Source organism: Anarhichas minor, unplaced genomic scaffold (assembly GCF_050575085.1).
Source record: "Anarhichas minor isolate MPS153535 unplaced genomic scaffold, ASM5057508v1 ptg000024l, whole genome shotgun sequence".
NCBI classification, from domain to species: Eukaryota; Metazoa; Chordata; class Actinopteri; order Perciformes; family Anarhichadidae; genus Anarhichas; species Anarhichas minor.
In genome coordinates, this window is record NW_027466470.1 from 6,047,196 (window position 1) to 6,067,110 (window position 19,915).

The window sequence follows — 19,915 nt, forward strand, 5'->3', positions numbered from 1 at the left end:
TTGGGGATGAGTATGCCTCATCCTCTACGTTCTCTGGTTGTTAGGGATGATTCATCCAGTATCTCCATGGAGATGGAGATGGAGAGTTTGTTGCAGAAATGGTTAAAATGATTGAGGAAGATTTCTGCTACATCATGTAATTGGGGTTATTTTTACAAGCATCATTTCAGCTAAATTGTCTGTCCTGATTTTATTTCTTTCATTGAAAACATTTCTGTGACAGCACAACAGCCACAAATATTACCGCTGTGTTTCCTTCTGGATAATTTAAAAGACTAATATGTTAAAACTCAACCTACGCCGCTATTTAGCTCTAAGTGGTTGATCCTAGTATGGACGTGTTATTCCATTATTTCCCTCAAGGTGCTGTATTAGGAATGTCCTCTCCTCAGCCACCGGTAGCAGGAGTCATTCAGCCCCAACCTGTCACCGCTGGAGAGACGGTCATCGTCCCCGACAATCTGCTCAACTCCTCAGGAGTTCGCCCTGTCATCCTCATCGGTACGAGCTTTATTTCAGAAATCTGCTTTTTCCTAATACTTCAATTAAATATCCTGCAAGGCACATCAAAGCAATGTGTAGCAATGTCAGAAAAACTGAATCAGAGCCACTAAGTACGAAGTAAAATGTTCAATTATCGGCGTAGTGATTATCAGGAAGTGAAGCGCCAATAAAGACTTTTCAGAAATGAACTATGAGTTCACTTTTTCAAACGCTAGATGTCCCTCATCATAACAATGTGTGTTACAACTTATTTTAATGTTTCAACTGTAAAAGTTGGTTGAACGCAAATCAAGTGAAAAGATGTTTAAAGTGAGCTCAGGTAGCTTTACCCACCCTACCCACCCCTTTGTTGCATATATTTTTAATATACTGTATATTGCACTGCAATTTATAAATTTGGTCCCCATTTTTTTATTAGTTTGCCATTTCCTTGTATTTAAATATTAAGTGTCTATACAAGCTTACAATGACTAGTTGTTATTTGTCGTTGTCCAGTATTTCTCTGTTTCTATGTGTTCTATAGGTTTCCGTTTTGTCTCATGATAACTTGTCCTTTCAGGGCATGGCACTTTACCTTATTTCTATGGGAATGTTGGGGACATAGTGGTGAGCCCCCTCCTGGTCAGCTGCTACAAGAGCAGCCAGCTGACGGAGAAGACCCTGGAGACGTTGGGCCTCAACAGCAGCCAGCTTCTCTGTGTGGAGACGATGATTCTGCTCACTTTACAGTATCTCGCACGTTTAGGTAAGCAGCAAAACACAAACGCACACACACACACACACGCTAAGAAGCCTTGCAGTCGCTGGTATTTTTACTGAGATGTTGCGTTTTGGCTGCTGTCGAACACAACGTGGAGGGGAGGGGGGAGGGGGTGTGGTTGTGGGGTGGATGACCGGGAGGTGCTTAGTGTCTCATTTACACAGAAACATCGCTGGCAAAATTCAAATCTAACTTTGTAACATGCACGCTTCTATATCAGTAGCTCGGTCTTTTCACGTGTGAATCGTTCTTGCAGGCTTGGTGCAGATTCCTCTGAGGGAGGAGCTGGAGCAGATTGTTTTGAAGGCTATGCTGTGCTGCCCCAGGGGTCCTGCCATCTCCCCGTCTCAGCTGCCCTGGTTGGCTCGGCTGGAAGCCAGCGTCTCAGGGGGCAGCGTCCAGGTCGTCGTAACCCACAACTCTTTGGGAGAGGGCATCTCGGAGTCACTTCGATCTCTGAGCGAGGGCCCTCACCACCAGAAGTGCCTGCCCACCTATGTAGTCATTATATGTGCCTCTAAAATGAGCGGTAACGAGTTCTGTGTGCTGGTTTTGGGTGAGTGTCTTCACCTGGTTGCTCCATTTGTGCTTTTTGACATCATTTAACTTGGTTGGTCCGTGCACAGTTTGTATGTTAAAGTTGTAATCGTATTGATCTGATTTTAACTTGTGCGTTGGACACAGGAAAATACCAAGCGCGGGCCTTAGCTGAAGGCATGCTGACAACCAATGAGTTTCTCAAGGAGATCAGCTACGAACTCATCACGGGGAAAGTCAGCATCTTAGCGTCTCACTTCAAAACCACGTCACTGGGTGAGTGCTGCGATGAGGGAGGCGTTCCAAGAGATTGTAAAAAACATTCAGATCAACTGAATGTTTCCTAAAGCGTTTCATCATTACATTTTTCTGGAGCAAAATATTACACTTAAAGCCAATGCTCTGACTGTGGCAAGTGTTTTTTAGGCTATGATCCACTAACTAAAGTGATCACAAGACAAGTTTAACACGAGGATGCAGAATGAATATCAAAGACAACAATAGAACACCGTAACACATATCAGTCCAATGGGATTCGTATGATAAATCTGTATCTGAGTGTTTTACATTGACTGTGCTGCCTTTCAAAGAGCATATTGTAGCAGCTTGAACGCCTGGCTGTGAGTCTTTGTGTGACTATGGGACTGGTTGTTTTTAGGAGACAATCTGGACAAGCAGCTGGTGCGATACCAGCGCAGATGGAAGGGACAGGTCATCCAGCCCTTCCAGGGCGATGTCACTGACCACATCCACTCCCAGGAAGCCGCCAGCATGTCACCACCCTCGGAGAGAGGTTGGACTGCCCTCTATCGCACTCGCTGAAGTTCTTTCCCAAGCTAAAAACAATCATTATGGCACTCTACATAGACTGTAATCCTTATGTTTAATCTGCAGCAAATGGCCATTTTATATCTGTGAACAAATGTATATATATTTTTGGCAATATTTGTCATTGGTAGCAATATTCTCTACATTTAAAATGTCTGTTTTACTTGTTGTTCTTTTTTTTGTTCCACATTAAGTTGACAGCGACACTGATACATACACCTCTTTGTTTTCCTGTAGCAGAGCTTTTAAGCAAGCTCTTCCAGATCTATCCCACCCAGCTGAGCGTGGCTCGGAGCCTGCTCTCTCAAGTCTGCTCCATCGCTGACTCGGGAACTCAGAACCTCGACTTGGGGCGTTTTTGTAAAGTGGACTTTCTCGTTCTGGTGCCTCCATCTCACATTCTGGTACACCAGACGGCACAGCGCATCCGGCAATCAGGTTTGTGTTCAACGTGATAAAGATTCAAGGATGACTTCTCCACGTGTATGTGTTTAGATGCCCCGAGTGGACAGAGTCATGGAACTTTACAACAACCAGATAAAATGAACTATGTTTTTTTCAGAGCGAAAACCTGTGAATCGGTCAAAATGCAACTGGAGCACAGAAGGAGGGTTGAACATTAATGTCTTGTTGGTTGTGCTCAGGAGTGCTTGTCGACTTGGGAATCGAAGACGTCTGCTCAGCCCACCAGAAATCAGACAAATACGTGGTGCGTCTGGACGGCGAGGTTCACGCCAAGATGGAAGCCTTCATGAGGAAAGTCAAGCAGAACCCCTACACCCTGTTTGTCCTCATTCACGACAACTCACACGTGGACCTCACAAGGTAAGACGACTCGGCGGACACTATTTTACTCTGTTGATAGTCTAAAGATGTGTAAAAAAGACGAGTTGTTATGGCTGCAAATATAGCCTTGTCCTTTGTATGCACTGTTTCAAGTGGAGAGGAGGAGAAAGTGACAACAAATACAGCACTAGTATCTTTAACCTTCCATTTTGGTCAAAAGCTGGCCAATCATTTTAAGGTTTCCTTTTTTATTTTAGATATATTTAGATTTTAATGATGAGTTTAGTTATTTTTTAGAGTTTTATTTATGTATCATCATTTTTTAATATGCTGCATATTTGCTCAATGTTGTATCATTTTTAAACTATTACAAAAATTATTTGTATACTTTATTTTGAAAGTGCTGTATAAATAAAGTTTTTTTTATTGTTAATATATTGGGTTCAAATGATATTTGATCCCCATTGTTTGCTGGATTTTGTTAATTTAGATCCAGTTTGACACCATTCTGTTCAGCCAAGATCTTATTCCAAGTATACTGCCGTCACTGCCAGAAGCTAAAAAAGATCCCTTCCTGTTTTCCAGAGGGGTTTTCCTGGGATATGACCTTCAACACACTGGGCAGTTAGCGCAGCAAATGTAAAAGCCTTCATGAGCCATGCTCCTAATCGGGTTGTCGTTTGTATCCAACTTGAATTTTATGAAATTAGAATATCCCTCACAGGTTTCAAACCCTTTGATCTACTCCCTCTCCAGTGCTCTGTCAGGCTCCGTGTGCCACGGCGAGCTGCAGGGTTTGGCCGACCGGGTGGTCAACTGCCAGGAAGTCCTCGATGCCATGAACCTCCTGGTCCTGCAGGTCAGCTGCTTCCCGTACACACTGCAGACCCACCAGTCCCGCATCAGCATCCATAACGAAGTTCACTGGCCCTCCGGCGAAAGTCTGGTGAGTCTTAATTTAACAGCCCAAATGCTCTGAAGGTATGAGAAAAGTCATGCAAGTCATGCAAGTCATGCAAGCTTTTGTCTAATATTGCATCTTGTGGATATTTTTGACATATGAGCTATTTCATTTATTTTGCAAATTAAAAATTGCAGCGTTATGGCAGCATGCTGTGGTTTAGCTACTCCACCTGGTGGACATAAGGTGAACTTACACTAACTTACATTACGAGAGGTAACTTGACCCTGATTGACTTATGTGATATTTAATGAGATATCTTTTTGGGGGGCATTTTTGCAGTAATTGCAGTTTGCTTTAAATTGACGGTGCTTCCATTGGGCTTCTCCAAGATATAATTTTTAAGGCTTTTCTTCTGCTCATGATTCATCTGCTCACACCATAACTGTAAGCTGCTATTGAGTCTTCAAACTGACATTTGGTCTGGTTTGAGGTCATTGTTTGTTCGGTTGTAATTCTGTTTACATTGACTGTAGTAGAAAGTGGTCTGGGTCAGTCCTAATAATATTTGCAACAAAAATCGAATTCATATTTTTTATATTTTCATTTGTTCTGAAGTTTCAGAGCAGAGGTGATAATGCTGCAGTACTTAGTCTATCATTATATGGAGCTGAATTAACAGAAACACTGTATAATGTTGAAGTTTTGTCTAAATAACATTATTTAAAGCATTGGCTCTCAAACCGATTAAACTACAATGTGTTGCACAAAATTAGATTCACTTTTCAGACATTCCTCTAACTTTTTTCTTGTGAATTACTGCATATTATTCATGCCTGTAGAAGATTACTCAAATACTTACTCATGAGCCATAGACATATGCGACTGTTGATGATGGTTCACAAATGCACATTGCCACATTTTTAAGGGGCCATACCACTAATTTTAGACGACAAATAATAAGGAAGTAAATGCACTCAGTTAGCTTTCAGATCAAGCTTCATGCAATGAGAGAAGACTCATTAACCGCTCAGTAAACCAGCTCTGCTTTTCCCTCTAGTGAATGTGTAAGTGGAACAAAAATGTATTGAGAGGATGACATGTTCTGACTCTACTATAATTGTCCTCCAGCAGGGGGAGCAGCCTCCTAACGAGTTGCTCTACTTTGGCCTGAGGGACTACAGCAGCTCCCTGCAGTGGGGTGTGGCCAGCCCCATTCTGCGTTGTGACGATGCGTTTGAGAAGATGGTCCACACGTTGCTGGAAAGGTCAGTGCCGTGTCATCACTGAGAAATCATCAACATAGATTAACATATTGTCATCCAATATAAAGTCTGACAGATGTGAGTTTTCTATTGGTTTGAATTGGCGCAAAGAAGAAGAAGAAACACAAACCTGTCTAAATGGTGCCTGTGTTGATAAAAGACGTTATCATCAGCAATGTAGCTCAAACTTGTGTGTTTGTGTCCCAGACATCCGCATCTGCACAGCATGGTGATCCGGAGCTACCTGCTGATTCAGCAGTACACTGAGGCCATGATGGCCTTGACCTCTTCCCCGTCCCTGAGAGACCACATAACTCCAGAGACCCTGGCCATGGTGGAGGACCTGATCAACGCCCCGAGCAGAGAGGGCTCCCAGGGCCGGGGCCACATGCTGCTAGTTCGGGTCCCCTCGCTGCAGCTGGCGATGCTGGCCCGGGAGCGACTAGAGGACGTGAGGGACAAACTGGGGCTCCAGTTGTGCTTCGCAGTGCTGCTGGGAAGCCCGGCCACCGAGCTCAACCTACAGAAGAACTTTACCAACCGCCTCAAGGTGAGAATACTATCAGTCATTTCTTTTTTATCATGCTTTCTACTAAACATTTGAATAACATTTATACAAAGTTACTGTGGTTATTTTTCAAGCAAGATGTGTTGAGGAAATCAGATCCACGAGTGAAACACTCAAGTTCATCAGTGTTCGAATAGATATCTGAATGAACCTGGGTTTTTGCAAGGAGATCTGAAGTAATTATCAGGGAATTGACTTAATTCTCAGTATTCACTAATCTCGTTTTCTCAGACTTTTCCCTTAGATTATTGAGATTAATCTCAAACCTCATTTAAACCACCGAAACCCTGCCAGCGAATGTTTTAAGACTTCTAATCTTATCTCCTTTGTACAGTGTGGCTTCTTCACCTTTTACATAAGGGACCTGTGGACTACTTGCTTAATTAAAATGAGGCATTTAGAAAAAATGTTTTATTTTGTTAAAAGAACGTGTCTAAATCCAGTATCAACCCAACATGCATGCTTGGTCTGGTTCTAAATGATGCATTCATAACCAAACAGTAAACGTGTTGTGTTTTGCTTTAGGCGTGGAGAGGCTGTGAAAATGAAGACTGGGTGCCACACACGTATGAGGATCTGGAAGGGCTGCCCTGCATCGTCATCCTTACAGGGAAGGACCCTCTTGGAGAAACTTTCCCCAGGTAAACTCATACACACAATACCCTGTCACTCCTAAAACGTGCTAGTCAGTCGTGGAAAGTGTAGTACGTTCCCTTTTAGCTCATCTATAATTCCTCTTGGCGTGCTATTGCCTTGACTTTTTTTGACATAGAAACGCATTCAATGAAAATTAAAAACCAAATATAGGACCATGTCTCAGCAAATATCCTCCTTCGCACTTTTACTCTTCTAGGTCTCTGAAATACAGCGACCTGCGTCTGATAGACTCCAGCTACCTGACTCGTACGGCCCTGGAGCAGGAGGTGGGTCTGGCCTGCACCCACGTGTCCATGGGCGTGGTCCACGAACCCAAGAAGGCCATGGCCCCCCGGGAATCAGACGGAGAGAAGGCCACCACCAGCTTGAACGATGGAGACGAGCTGGAGAGGCCTCAGAGCAACGGCAGCGCTGCAACCAGAACCTCTGGTGAGTCCCCGAACTCAGTGAGATACTGAGTTTACTCCAGATGTTGGCTTTAAGTAATATCTTTAACGGTATTAGTATTTATCTTTTTACTCTCTTTGTGTCACTCAGGCTCTTTGGCAGAGAACGGTGTCAGCTCATCGGACATTGCCGACTCTTTCCAGAGGCCCTCCACCTCCACCTGCCCACCCGAAGGTGCCATCACCTCAGACATGGCCACAGGGACGCAGGGCTTCAAGCAGGAGTGCGATTCCCTAGAAAGCCAGCTCCCCTCCAACCCCTCTAAAGCCTCCAAGGCCCCTCCCTCTCTTTACTCCAGTTCCTCCTCTTCCTCCCCGTCGTCCTCCTCCACGCAGAGGCCCAGCCAGTCCACACAGTGCGTTCGAGAGCCTAAGCCCACTCGGGTGTCACCGCGGACGGTAATCATGTCGCGGGCGGCATACAGCCTGCTGGCGGGGGAGTCGGGGAGTCAGCTGAGCTCCTTCTCCCTGCTGCCTCATGCAGACGTGGCCTGGAGCAGCCCGCTGAGGCCCCTCGTCACTCACAACCTGCAGGGGGAAGAGCGGAGCATGTACTACCGCGAGTGGACCATCGCCAGGCAGCATCACGCCGATTACGAAGCTCCATCTGTGTCACATCCACGACGCATGCTACTCAGTGGACCCCCACAGGTAACAGCACACAAGTACTGCTCCCCCTATAGGTGCAAATAAGTATATTAGATGTATTTATTTATGCATCTGGATTTAAGTGTCAGTGTAACATCACATGGATGATTTTTTTCTTTGTCCTTGATTAGGTGGGAAAAACTGGTGCCTATCTGCAGTTTCTTCGCATCCTGTTTCGAATGCTCATCAGACTGTTGGAAGTAGATGTGTATGATGAGGAAGAGGAGGAGGAAGAAGGTGAAGACCATTGCTGACTCATTTATCCTGACCTCACATGGTGTTAAACACACCATAGATATGATGAGGAACTAAATGTCAAGTTGTCTTTTCATGTTCTTTTCATCTCCAGAAACATCAGAGGTTACAACTCTCGTAAAAACCCAGCTGCCTGACATTGAGGAAGTGCGGAAGCTGCCCTTTGACCCCTACCCCCGGGACCCTAAGTTCAGGAAGGCCAGCCCTGTTTACACTGACAAGAGGTCAAAGTGCTTAAAAGGTCAGCAGATATATGCAAACACACGGCAGAGGCAGTCTCTGAATTAGTCATTTAATCTGCCATTGTAAAAACAACATTGGTTTTAATTCAATATAACATCAACAAAAAATGTTCTCTCAAAGTATACGTGTGAGCATGTTTGATTTTTGCGATCTGCAGATTTTAAGCAAGAAGGCGAGAGCCAAACACCAGACAAACGAGTGACCAAGTCCATACGTCTGAGCAGGTTTGCTGCCCACAATGCCTTTCATCACTGTGAACAGTGTCACCACTACTGTGAAGCAGGCCCCGCCACGCAGGTGAGTGCACACACTTCGCCTTCCTCAACATCAAACATCCAAGAGACTCGTTTGGGCTTGAGTATCATTGCTGATTTATAGATGCACGTGCAGATATCCAAACCTGTCAAAATACTGTGACAGGTTTGTATATCTGTTTTTTACTGTCTGCAGTCATGCTTAATGGTGATCCTTCTGTGTTAATAATGCATGTGTGTGTGCATTTGTGGGTTGTAGCTGTCGGAGTGCACCTTCCATGCGTTCACCTTCTGCTCGTCCATGCTGGGGGAGGAGGTCCAGCTCCAGTTTGTCATTCCCAAAGCCAAGGAGCAGCACTTTGTTTTCAGTCAGCAGGGCAGCCACTTGGAAAGCATGCGCCTGCCTCTGGTCTCCACCAAGGTGAGTTGACTCTACATATGTGGGAGTATTTGTGTGTGTGTGTGTGTGTGTGTGTGTAGGTATGTGCTGTATATTTCTGGAGAGGGTGGACTTGCTCATCTCTTCCTGCTAAAGCTCAAAACTGAGGCATCACAAATCAACTTGTGAAATATATTTTCTGGGTCATAACTTTACCCATTTTGTTTCCGCCCTACTTTCCTGTCTCTCTGTCTGTCTCTAGGACCCGGATCGGTTGAAGAGTCCGATCTTCACCCCGACTACAGGACGCCAAGAGCACGGCCTGCTCAACATTTACCATGCCATGGAGGGCGCCACTCATCTGCACATCCTGGTGGTCAAGCAGTTTGAGATGCCCCTCTACAGAAAGTACTGGCCCAACCACATCTTGCTCGTCCTGCCGGCTGTGTTCAACAACACGGGAGTTGGTGAGCACCATGCCAACTTAATTAAACTGAGATGTCTTCACTGTTGTGCAAAACTTACATTTTTTTCATTCCATGTATCAGCAAATTTATTTCTGGGCATTATCTAACTTTACTGTAAACAAAATAACTTTTGTGCTCAATAAAGAAATGCATTTTCTGAACTGTAAGAGTTCACTTGTAAATTTGTAATCCACACACCATGCAAATTCAATTTGCACTGCTTATTACCTCCTGCAGCACTGTGTTTAAGTTGAAGGGCACTGTAGGTGTAACAGTTTTGAGAAAGTATATAATAGAAAAATTGACACATATGCTTCTGTCCGTTCAAGGTGCTGCCCGCTTCATGATCAAAGAGCTGTCATATCATAACCTGGAGCTGGAAAGAAACAGACTGGAGGAGCAAGGTGTCAAGAGGCAAGATGTATGGCCTTTCATTGTCATGATGGACGACTCATGCGTGCTGTGGAACACCCACCAGCCAGCAGACAGCAGGTAGTAATTATTTCGGATTTGTAAAGTGTACATAGAAAGTTGCTGAGTTATTAGAGTTATAATTGTTCACCTTAAGCAACTTTTAGCTATTTATTACCCTATTACCAAGGTTTAAAATGTGTATTTTATGATATTTAAAGACCCTAAAGAAAAATACGGAAAAGGTATGTGATTTTTAAACCGCGTTTGCCCCCAAAAAAAACATTCTCATGTGTGCTCTGTCCTCCTTTTTTCTCTATCAGCGAGACATCGGACGGAACCAACGTGTCACTAAAGATGGTGCTGCAGCATATGGAAAACACACCGAAGATCTCCCTGTACGCAATGTGCGGCACGCGCAGGTGGAGCAGCAGCCTGGCTCACAAGTCTCCCAGCCATCCCTTCAGCCGGTGTCACCTCCATGACTTGGTCATGCTTAATGTGGACCTGACGCAGAATGTTCATTATGACCTTAATCGGTAAGTTAGTCGAGGATTGTGTCAATCAGTCCACACGTTTAGCAAGTTGTGCAGCGTCTTAATCCACCTGTTTTTGCTATTTTGGTCCCATGTGCAGGTATAGCTGTGAGGAGGTGGACTTTAATTTAAGGGTGAACAGTAGTGGGCTGCTGCTGTGTCGCTTCAACTACTTCAGCCTCATGAAGAAACACATTCCAGTTGGGGGAAACAAAGACTTCCTGGTCAAACCTAAACTCATGGTATGTGTCGCGTTCGTACAAACACAATGCCCATTTGTAAGAGGGGCTTCTGGTGAGTTTATTTTTATGAAACACCATCAAACAAACTGCTTTCTTCCCTCCCCAGGATATGGGAAACCCCACCTCAATCAGCCCGCCACAGTATGTCTGCGCCCCAGATAGCGAGCAGACCCTCCTGGACGCCCCGGCCCAGTTCCTGCTGGAAAGGTTCCTGCAAAGCTGCAGCCACAGACTGTTTCCGAAGGCCGTTCAGAACAGAAGCAACCCAGTTCTGTCCATTGACAGCTACCTCAACATCAGCCCGGAGGTGAGAGCTCCCGGGAGGTTGCAGTTGAAAGCATGAGACGAGACTGTTAGCATCATTCCTTCAGCTTAAATCTGCCGTAAAAACCTCTTTGGGATAGAAGCCAAGTGCAGTTGATCCCCGGACATGCTGGATTTCATATATTTGTACATACTGTACTACTGTTTTGGGGGAGTTGCTGAAGTGTAAACTATGACAAGAATAGGAACAACCTGCTGACTTAGTATCAAACGGTTTTATAAGCCTTAAATTTGTAGAATTTTCTTTAACCAGGGAAATGTGTTGCACGATTTCGCCAGCTGTTTTTCTGAGAACATTTTGACCTACATGCACGCACATGTGCAAACACTGAATGCTAACATTGCACATTTCCACTGTAGGCTACATTTGTTGTGCACAACTTCATTATTTACATGCCTGGACACATTTCTTGTGTTTGTGTTTTCTCCTGTAATGGAAATAAATCATGATGCTCGCAATGCAACCTATGCATCTGCTTGTAAAGACGCCTCCGATTGCTCCCCGCAGGATTTATTAGTGGTTGTTTCCTTCATTTTGACCCAAAAGATATGCACTTTGTTTCTTATAGTTTGCTTGAGTGGAATTAACGAAATGTGTTTTATGCGTCATATTTTTGGTCACAGATTTCTGTGTGCTACATCAACTCTCGTCCACACTCCACCAACCTGAACCACCAGGGCCTGTTGTTCAGCGGCCTGCTGCTTTACCTCTGTGACTCCTTTGTCGTCTCCGGACTCCTCAAGAAATTCCGCTTCCTCAAAGGTGGTTATTGCAACTGCTTCTGTTGTTGTTGTCTCTGTTGTTGTATCATCTACTTTATGATAGCTTACACCTTAGGTGGTATGCGACACTAACGTATGTGTCGATTGAGGCGTGCCTGTGTATATATTCCTGTGTCTTTCTGACCAATAATCATGAACGATGAATGGTAGGAACTTAATGCATGTGAACAGATCATAGCCTGCCTAGCTTTAGTAAGCAGAACGGCCTCTGAGGGACACTAACAGGGCTTTTAGAGGACGACCCGCTCTGATTTATTATTTTTTTTACCCTGATTGTGTCCACAGGCGCCACTCTCTGTGTGATCTGCCAGGACCGAAGTTCCCTGCGCCAGACCATCGTCCGACTGGAGCTGGAGGACGAGTGGCAGTTCCGCCTGCGGGACGAGTTTCAGACAGCTAACTGCAGCGATGACCGGCCCCTCTACTTTCTGACTGGCCGCCATGTTTGAACCTAAAAAACAGATTTGATTCCAAACCAGCCAGCGGTCACAATTCTCGCCATTCCAATGGAGGGTCAGAGGGGATATGCTGGAGCACTAGATCCAAAGTGCCCCACGAGTGGACACAAGGCCACCTGATATGGCTTTCCTTTCGTCTGTACTACCACAGTGCACTACGACTGACTCTGAAGAGGGTCAGTGCGTGTTTTAACTCTTGCTTGTAGCTGGGATTGTCTCCACTTTGCTGTGGGGGAAAACATGGACGCTCTCGGATCAACGATGTTACTATTTGAAGATTGTATTTGTACATACAAATGTACTTTGACTACAGTATGTCCCATTCTGGGCATACGTGTTTATCTCAGGGTTTTAAAGGGAGATCCAATGGAGGTCGCTTAAAGGAGTAAAGCTTTTTTTTTTTTCGTTCACCGTGTATTTTTGATTTGTGTTGTGCACCAAAGACATCCTCAGCCTTTTCCCTTCGCTCTCCTCGTCCCTCCTCACCTGCTCTGCCTCTCAAACTCCACGCAGCCTATTGACTATACAAGTCAGCTCACTGTATTAAATAGATATTAACATGGAGGTTGACCTGTATTGGATTTCTCAATCATTTAAACTGCAAATGGACTTCTGTCTTGTGCCTCTAAAGATATGTATGTGTGGAATCGATAATCCTTCTGACGGGGAGCTGAATGAGTGGTTTTAGTATCAAAATGACTTGACGCGTGAATCTATCCAAAGACTTTTTCACAACTGAAGAAAAGTACAAGTTGTGTCCCTTCAAGAATGTAGTACGTTAATGTCCTATTAAGGCTTGAATATACAACTATGAAGCAGGTCTGTTGTCTGTAAATGTTAAATGCCAAACAGACGGACGTGGAAGCAAAACTAGTTCAGTTCTAAATGTTTTGTATTCAGGCGTTACCTGACTTGAATACTGGGTATTTGAAGCATAATCGCATCATGCTAGTCAATGCTATTTAATAAGCCAGCCCTCTTCACTGCCAAATATCCTGCTGCTGACTACTGTGATTTGAACCTCCTGTTACAATGTTCTGAGGCTGATTGTACATTAATGGTCTTGGCTACCATCCACACATTAACTCACAATCTGCCATATTTTGTCCCCCCCCAAAAAAACATAGGGTCAAAAGCAGCTGATCAGATCATTTCATATACTTGAAAGTAGAATGTTTTTATATGTTTCTGCACAGGGTTGTCCAAAGAATATGCCTTTTTAGTGACGTTTCATACAGTCACTGCTCAAGTCTTTAAATTTTTCCGGACCAATGACAATGAAGAAACCATTTAACTGTGAGGCGAAGAAATGTTGTGTGTCTGAGTGAAGCAAAATGAAATAATTAGATTTTGGACTACTGTACTGTTTAAAGCTTTGTTTACATTAATAATATATTATATCATCCCCTTAACCACTGAGGGTTACTGATGTTTTTTTTAGTCTTGTGTAACTTTTGCCAGTATCTTTTGGTCATGATGTCTTTCTTCATTTTACGTGATGTTGCAAAGACGAGAAGAATCTACCTAGATGAGTCCTTAACCACATGTATGTTTCCCTGCCTGTTCTTGTGTTGTGTTTTTATTGAAAATGAAAATCAGGTCCATTTGGGATTCTTATTTATTTGACAAACATTTTGGACGGATAATCATATTGAGGCGTAATATTTGATTGCACGAGGGCGCGTATTCTCTTCAAAACCATCCATGAAGGCTTTGCACAAGACCCAGACGAATGATTCTTAGATCTACTGAATGTCACTGGGGGTAGGAAATGTGAACGTGCACTCTACAAGTTACCAGCAGGAAAAACAAATATTTCCCATAATTAAATGAGCCCCAAAATTTGTCCAAATACAAGACTTGTGATCCAAACTTTAACTTAAACGCCAATGGTCCATAGAAAGTGTCTTTCTTGTTAATAATTTAACACTTAATATGCAACTTGCTCTCACAATCGTCACTGAAATGTGTTTGATAACCATGTGCGGCCCAGTGGTGGCCTTGGTGTCCGGGTGATCTACCTCATGTTTACCGTTGTGGTTGCAGGCTGTGAACGTATGAACGTATTAGAGCCATGCTATTGTTGTTGAAAATTTATGAATGTAATAAAATGACTTCGAAAATCATTCGCTTATTTTTTTCGGGCTTTCTTTTGAGCTTGAGTTGTTTATGTTTTCATATATAATATGTGTTCACAGAGCACAAAAATATACATTTCACAGAACTGTATTTTGAATTCTAGTAGACATCCTGAAGTTTCCGGATAGCAAGTATGATCCCAATTGTGATTTTTCAATTTCGGAGAAATGTGTATAGAAAGATGCACAAGTCATCTGGAGTCAAACTGATGGAATAGGGCAGCCATAGAAAAACACATCTTAGGTTTTGACTATTTTGCTCTCTGTAAACGCTTATATAAAGAGAAAATACATGAGATTCTATCAAAGTGTTTTGTTGGACATAAATATGATGTCTGAGTGACCATTCCATTTGGCCACTAGGTTGCGCTGTAGCAGCATATGACTATTTAGGAATCTGTCTGTAGGTGTGTGTGTGTGGTGTGTGTCCTTTGCATATCTCTAGAGGTGGCTCATGAGGCTGACAACCCAGATCCTGCAAGACAAAGAACCAGGGACACCTGATGAAGTGGAGGTGTCATCACAAGATTTATATCTGCAGACTTTATGTCTTATTAGAAAGTCAAATCAAAATATATATATATAACATCCCAAAGAACCATTTAATATCCCAAAGACCCATATGACAAACATGTAGAACCATCCAATAGATAAAATGGTTCTTTAGTAGGGGATGGTTCTTCGTGGAACCACACTGCCTTTTAAAGAACCATTTAAGAACCTTTTTTTTCTGTGTATAGGTGAAGGTAAGGTTTACCCTACATTTAGTGAATATCAACTTCGTTCACCAAATCAAAACAACAAACATCTCTTTAATTCATCTTGAGGGGCAAAAAAAATGCTTGGAGTTTGTTTTTTTTCTTCAAAATGAACGCAGTCTCCTGCTCTGTCCTCTGTCCTTCATCATAGAGGGACCAAGACCATAGAGGGACCAAGACCAGCGGAACGGGAGGTCACCTGTAGCGACTGTGGCTTAGTGGAGAGCAGGATCGGTGGTTTGATCTCCGGCTCTGCTAGTTGCATGTCGATGTGTCCTTGGGCTGTCTCTCTCTCTCTGTCTGTGTCTCTATCGCTGTCTGTCTGTCTGTCTGTCTGTCTGTCTCTTTCTCTCTCTGTCTCTCTCTCTTCACACTGACACACCCACAGGAAATTATATCCACCTCCACCATCTTAACATCCCACTACGCACTGGCCTTTTGTTTTATTCTTTGCTCTATTCATTCAATCCTAAAAAACTGTTATCACCAAATGAGTATGTGTTCTACCACAAAACTGTATGCAATAAACATATAAAATAAAGCTACGTTATCTGGTTTTGTATACTGTAGATCACTGTATTAATATCTAGAGATGAGTGTATTGACTATATCGAGATCATTTTGTAAGGTCCAAGAGGGAAATACAGTGAACATGCATTACAATTTAAAAATGGAAAACTTTGATTTACAATTATGAATTTAATAAAATGTATTTTTTTATTATCATCCTTAAGTTGTGGTACATATTACAGATGGGAAAAACGAAACAATAGTTTTTGCATGATAAAAAATACTTGTGACATGTTAAAATGCTGACACAAATCAACATTATGAGATATGGCAAACTTTTGACTTAATTGGTCAAACTTAAGGTACTTAATTATGAAATATAGCATGTATTATGACATATATATTTTACTTATCTCAGAATGTTTATACAGCACGTCATAATGTTGACTTGGGCTTCCACAACCTGTTGATATCGTCTTTATGTTATTTTAACACATCTTTATGAAATATGTAACACACAGCATGTGTTAAATGTGCTAACACACTGACTGTGTTGAAAGCAACACAAAATGTGCTGTCCTTAACTAGACAGGCAGGTGTGTTACCTAACATTCACACACCGTACGCACAGCTACGGGAGCAATTTTTGGGTCAAGTGTCTTGCCCAAGGACACATCGACATGCGGCTAGCGGAGCCGGGGATCAAACCACCGATCCTGCTCTCTACTAAGCCACAGGTGACATCCTGCTCCGCTGGGCTCTGTCGCTCTATGATCGGTGGAAAGCGACATGGCCCTTCGCAAAATTCACAATATGGAAGTAGTGTGGCCTCGGGCGACTCCTCCGGTGTGGCCTCGGGCGACTCCACGAATATTTTGGGCTGCAGGTCCCGTGGGCTTCTTTTTGATGAGAGCACGCAGCACGTTCGCTCCAATGACGGTGGTTTTCTCTGGTCAATGACTAATGCATATGTTCAGGACAAAAATGGGTAATATCACAATATTTGAGGTGCTACAAAAATATTTTTCTCAATAATTCCATACAATGACTGATGTATATGTAATCAAGGCATCGTTGACTTAACAATTGTTAATAGTTGTTTACATTTTTTTTATAATAACAATAAATAACCACAAATAAATAAGAATAAAATTGAATATGATTGTCTGATTTATGTTTGTTTTTTGTTCAAAAATCTAAGAAAACACTTTGAATCTGTAGACTACTGCCTAATAGTATTATTATTGCCTTTTGATGACAATTGCTCATAAGCCTAAATAAGTATATTTATTGTTGAACAAAGGTTAAATGTTATTTCACAAGTTTCAAAAAGTGCCCCCAATTTTTTTTTTAAATGCCCCTGGATTTCAGTGAGTGGGGGCAAAAATTACCCTCTAAACAATATGTAAATTTCCTACCCTGGTATATATACACATATAGATATATACACACATATATATACATATCTATACACATATAAATATATATATATATATATATAAGATTAAAATAAGTGCGCTTTATTCTTTACAAACTATAGTTTGTAAAGAATAAAATTAATTTCATCCAAGGCTGGATTACCGACTGTATATCTGACAACTGCCCTGGGGTCCCAAACCCTCTGGGGGCCCAAAGGCTCCAGGCTCACCCGTGGTAGGTTGTGATAATACAAGTCATTGCAAGTTTTTTAATACTCATGTGCAGGAATAAAGACTTCAGGCAACGCTTGCATTAGAGACCCCATCCTGTTGAGGGGCCCTTAGTTTGAACCTAGTTTTTCGGCCTTTGATGATTTCAGTAAACATTGTTCTAAAATACATTAGACAAAATGGTCTCTCGCTGTTTCCCACAGCAAAGTTGTTTAGAATGTCTTTGATTGCATTGACAGAGTCAAGGAAAGTTACTATCATCTACTAAAGTCGGTGAATTTGTTTTGATGATTTCTGTTATCTGCATACTTTCAATCCCAGTAAATCCCAGTAAATCCCAGTCCCCGCCTCTCCTGAACTCAACACCTCTGTAGCCACGCCGTGACTTTGCACAGTGGCCCTCTCGTTATCAAGAGCAGAAATGTCTTCTTAATGGATGCTATGACTTCACTTCACTGTAAGGGCACAGGGGCGTTGTTGGTCCAGGGACGGCACTATTTCAGCTCCTGCTAAAGTAATATTAGAGCACACTCTCCGTCAACCTATACAACCCCTGTGTGATATAACACAAGGCTATTTTCAGCCAGCTGCTGCAGTCCGGGCAGGATAAGGAAGAGGAAGAGAGGGCAAAAGAGAGTTGCTGCCGTGCTGATTCTTACGCCTCATCATTTCTCTGTTGAGAAGAGCAAAAAAATGTGCAGGAAGCCCAAGAGATTTAAGATGTCCCAAAGTGATTCATTTGTGACAAACTGGAGAATTCCCATGCTTAAAAAGAGGTCATTGGGTAATTGAATGTTTTATGACTTCAACCATAAAATATGTAAAGATTGGCATTCTTTGGCTTCTCTCGGTGATGCTGTTACTTTACATGCGGTACACAGTCTCCTTGATATTTGAACAAATCCTCAGAGGAGAAAAAGAGACAATGTCTCTTGATGATTCTGACATTTCTTATAATTATTGAGTCCTCAGGCAATGCAGTAATTATTATTGAACTACTTTCTGACACTGATGTGATAAAAAGTCAGCGTGAAACATCCTTTTATTCCATCTTGACATTAAGAGCATTTATTGATCTCGGACTATATACTTATCCAGAGTACATTTTCACATGAGCAGACATAACATTTATAATAGAGGGATTCCTGCCACATAATATCAATTTTCGTAGATGGTAACCAACAGTGAATCACTCATCCCTTTTGGCAGTCTACTCTAATTACTCTCAGGCTTCCATAAAGCATCTAGATAAAACCAAAGCTCATCTGTCTGGGCTTATTGGGTGTGGGGGGGGGGGGGGGGGGTGTGGAGTGTGGAGTGAGTCGATTCCATGGAGCAAAACCCTGGACTGTGATGTGAGGAGAGGGAGGGCGACCCTGCAGTGACACGCAGGCCATGCAGTAAGCCAGCTCAAGTAGTAGACCGTCAAATGCCTCGACTTCAGGGGACGAGTCTGTCACGAGGGGTGAACACCTGAAGTGTTTATGTTGTCAGTATTTAGCCACAGGTAAAAAAAAACAATTGTTATAGGCAGAGAAAGAACGAAAGAAAGACTGAATAAAAGTAAAGTAAGGGAGAGAAAGAAAATGAAAGAAAGAGAACTGCTGACAAAAGGCAACTGCAGTCAATTATTCTAACCCGCAGTACACAGCCAGTCGAGCAATTCAATACTCTGTGGAGAAAATGCATTACAAGCAGAATCATTTGAGACAGCAGACAAATGGACCTCGACTCTGTTTAATAATTTATTAAATACAGCATATTACACTCATAGTGATAATGTGCATACTGATAACTGTACTATAGAGACAATTTTTTTTGTAAATTTAAAATCTTATTGCTGCAGATGTTAAAGACAGAATGTTTTTTTCTCTGCTTCTTCTTTTCATGTAGTGTGCAAAATGAAATGCAGCATCCAATGGAAACAAACAAACATGTCCTTTGTGCGACAGAAGTCATGTTAAGGTTCGGGACACGATGACGCCGATGAGACACATGCTACTCGATGGATGACCTGGCAGAACAAACGGACACCAAAATTCCACAGGAACAGGAAGTCAGAATCCCTCATGCAGCGCGTTACTGAAAGTCTGGCCGCCAGTCAAATCACATCGTTTTTATCGAAGCCAACTCATAAACGGTAGCAAGCCCCTTGATCATTGTTGGCGAAACGACTGACAACCCGATTCCATTAACGATACTGTGCATCTTATAAAGGTACATCTGCCACTTCAAATATGTACACTCCTATGTGCATTACTTCATTTACATCACTGTATCTCGCACCCTCAGACTTATTTACAGAAGATTCTCTCAAAGAAAACGTCATGGAATTCATGTACTGCTGTGTTCGGCCTTTGGGATATACTTTCATATATCGTACGAAATGAAGTGCCTTGCATTAAGGAGTTAGAGGCATGGCAAAATCAACTAAAATAGTGCAATTTCACATTCCTTGTCATTAATGACTTATTCTCCATAATACACATTTGTAGAACTATTTGGTGTGCGTAAAGGTAGAATGTGAGAAAAGAAACGTGCACGCAGGAGGTTAAAGGAAGGGGGAAAAAATCAACATTTTGTGAAACACGCTCATTCGCTTTCTTGC

At 42.6% G+C, this 19,915-nt stretch overlaps 1 protein-coding gene across 3 annotated transcripts in view; it reads left to right on the plus strand.

Annotated features, from left to right (window-relative positions):
- Positions 1–14,378, plus strand: part of greb1l (GREB1 like retinoic acid receptor coactivator) — a 41,377-nt gene extending 26,999 nt beyond the window's left edge. For 2 of the 3 annotated variants that reach the window (XM_076097953.1, XM_076097954.1), the window contains 24 exons: positions 364–501; positions 1,064–1,249; positions 1,521–1,820; positions 1,949–2,077; positions 2,460–2,594; positions 2,867–3,067; positions 3,274–3,454; positions 4,172–4,361; positions 5,448–5,584; positions 5,789–6,131; positions 6,675–6,790; positions 7,003–7,235; positions 7,344–7,903; positions 8,032–8,137; positions 8,250–8,396; positions 8,556–8,695; positions 8,912–9,073; positions 9,294–9,498; positions 9,828–9,990; positions 10,233–10,448; positions 10,546–10,687; positions 10,794–10,994; positions 11,636–11,774; positions 12,080–14,378. In XM_076097953.1, coding sequence (XP_075954068.1) covers positions 364–501; positions 1,064–1,249; positions 1,521–1,820; positions 1,949–2,077; positions 2,460–2,594; positions 2,867–3,067; positions 3,274–3,454; positions 4,172–4,361; positions 5,448–5,584; positions 5,789–6,131; positions 6,675–6,790; positions 7,003–7,235; positions 7,344–7,903; positions 8,032–8,137; positions 8,250–8,396; positions 8,556–8,695; positions 8,912–9,073; positions 9,294–9,498; positions 9,828–9,990; positions 10,233–10,448; positions 10,546–10,687; positions 10,794–10,994; positions 11,636–11,774; positions 12,080–12,243 — 4,634 coding nt within the window. In that variant the 3' untranslated portion in view covers positions 12,244–14,378. The remainder of the gene's footprint in view (positions 1–363; positions 502–1,063; positions 1,250–1,520; positions 1,821–1,948; positions 2,078–2,459; positions 2,595–2,866; positions 3,068–3,273; positions 3,455–4,171; positions 4,362–5,447; positions 5,585–5,788; positions 6,132–6,674; positions 6,791–7,002; positions 7,236–7,343; positions 7,904–8,031; positions 8,138–8,249; positions 8,397–8,555; positions 8,696–8,911; positions 9,074–9,293; positions 9,499–9,827; positions 9,991–10,232; positions 10,449–10,545; positions 10,688–10,793; positions 10,995–11,635; positions 11,775–12,079) is intronic. The other variant, XM_076097955.1, reaches the window with a different exon arrangement.
- The last annotated feature ends 5,537 nt before the right edge of the window (positions 14,379–19,915 follow it).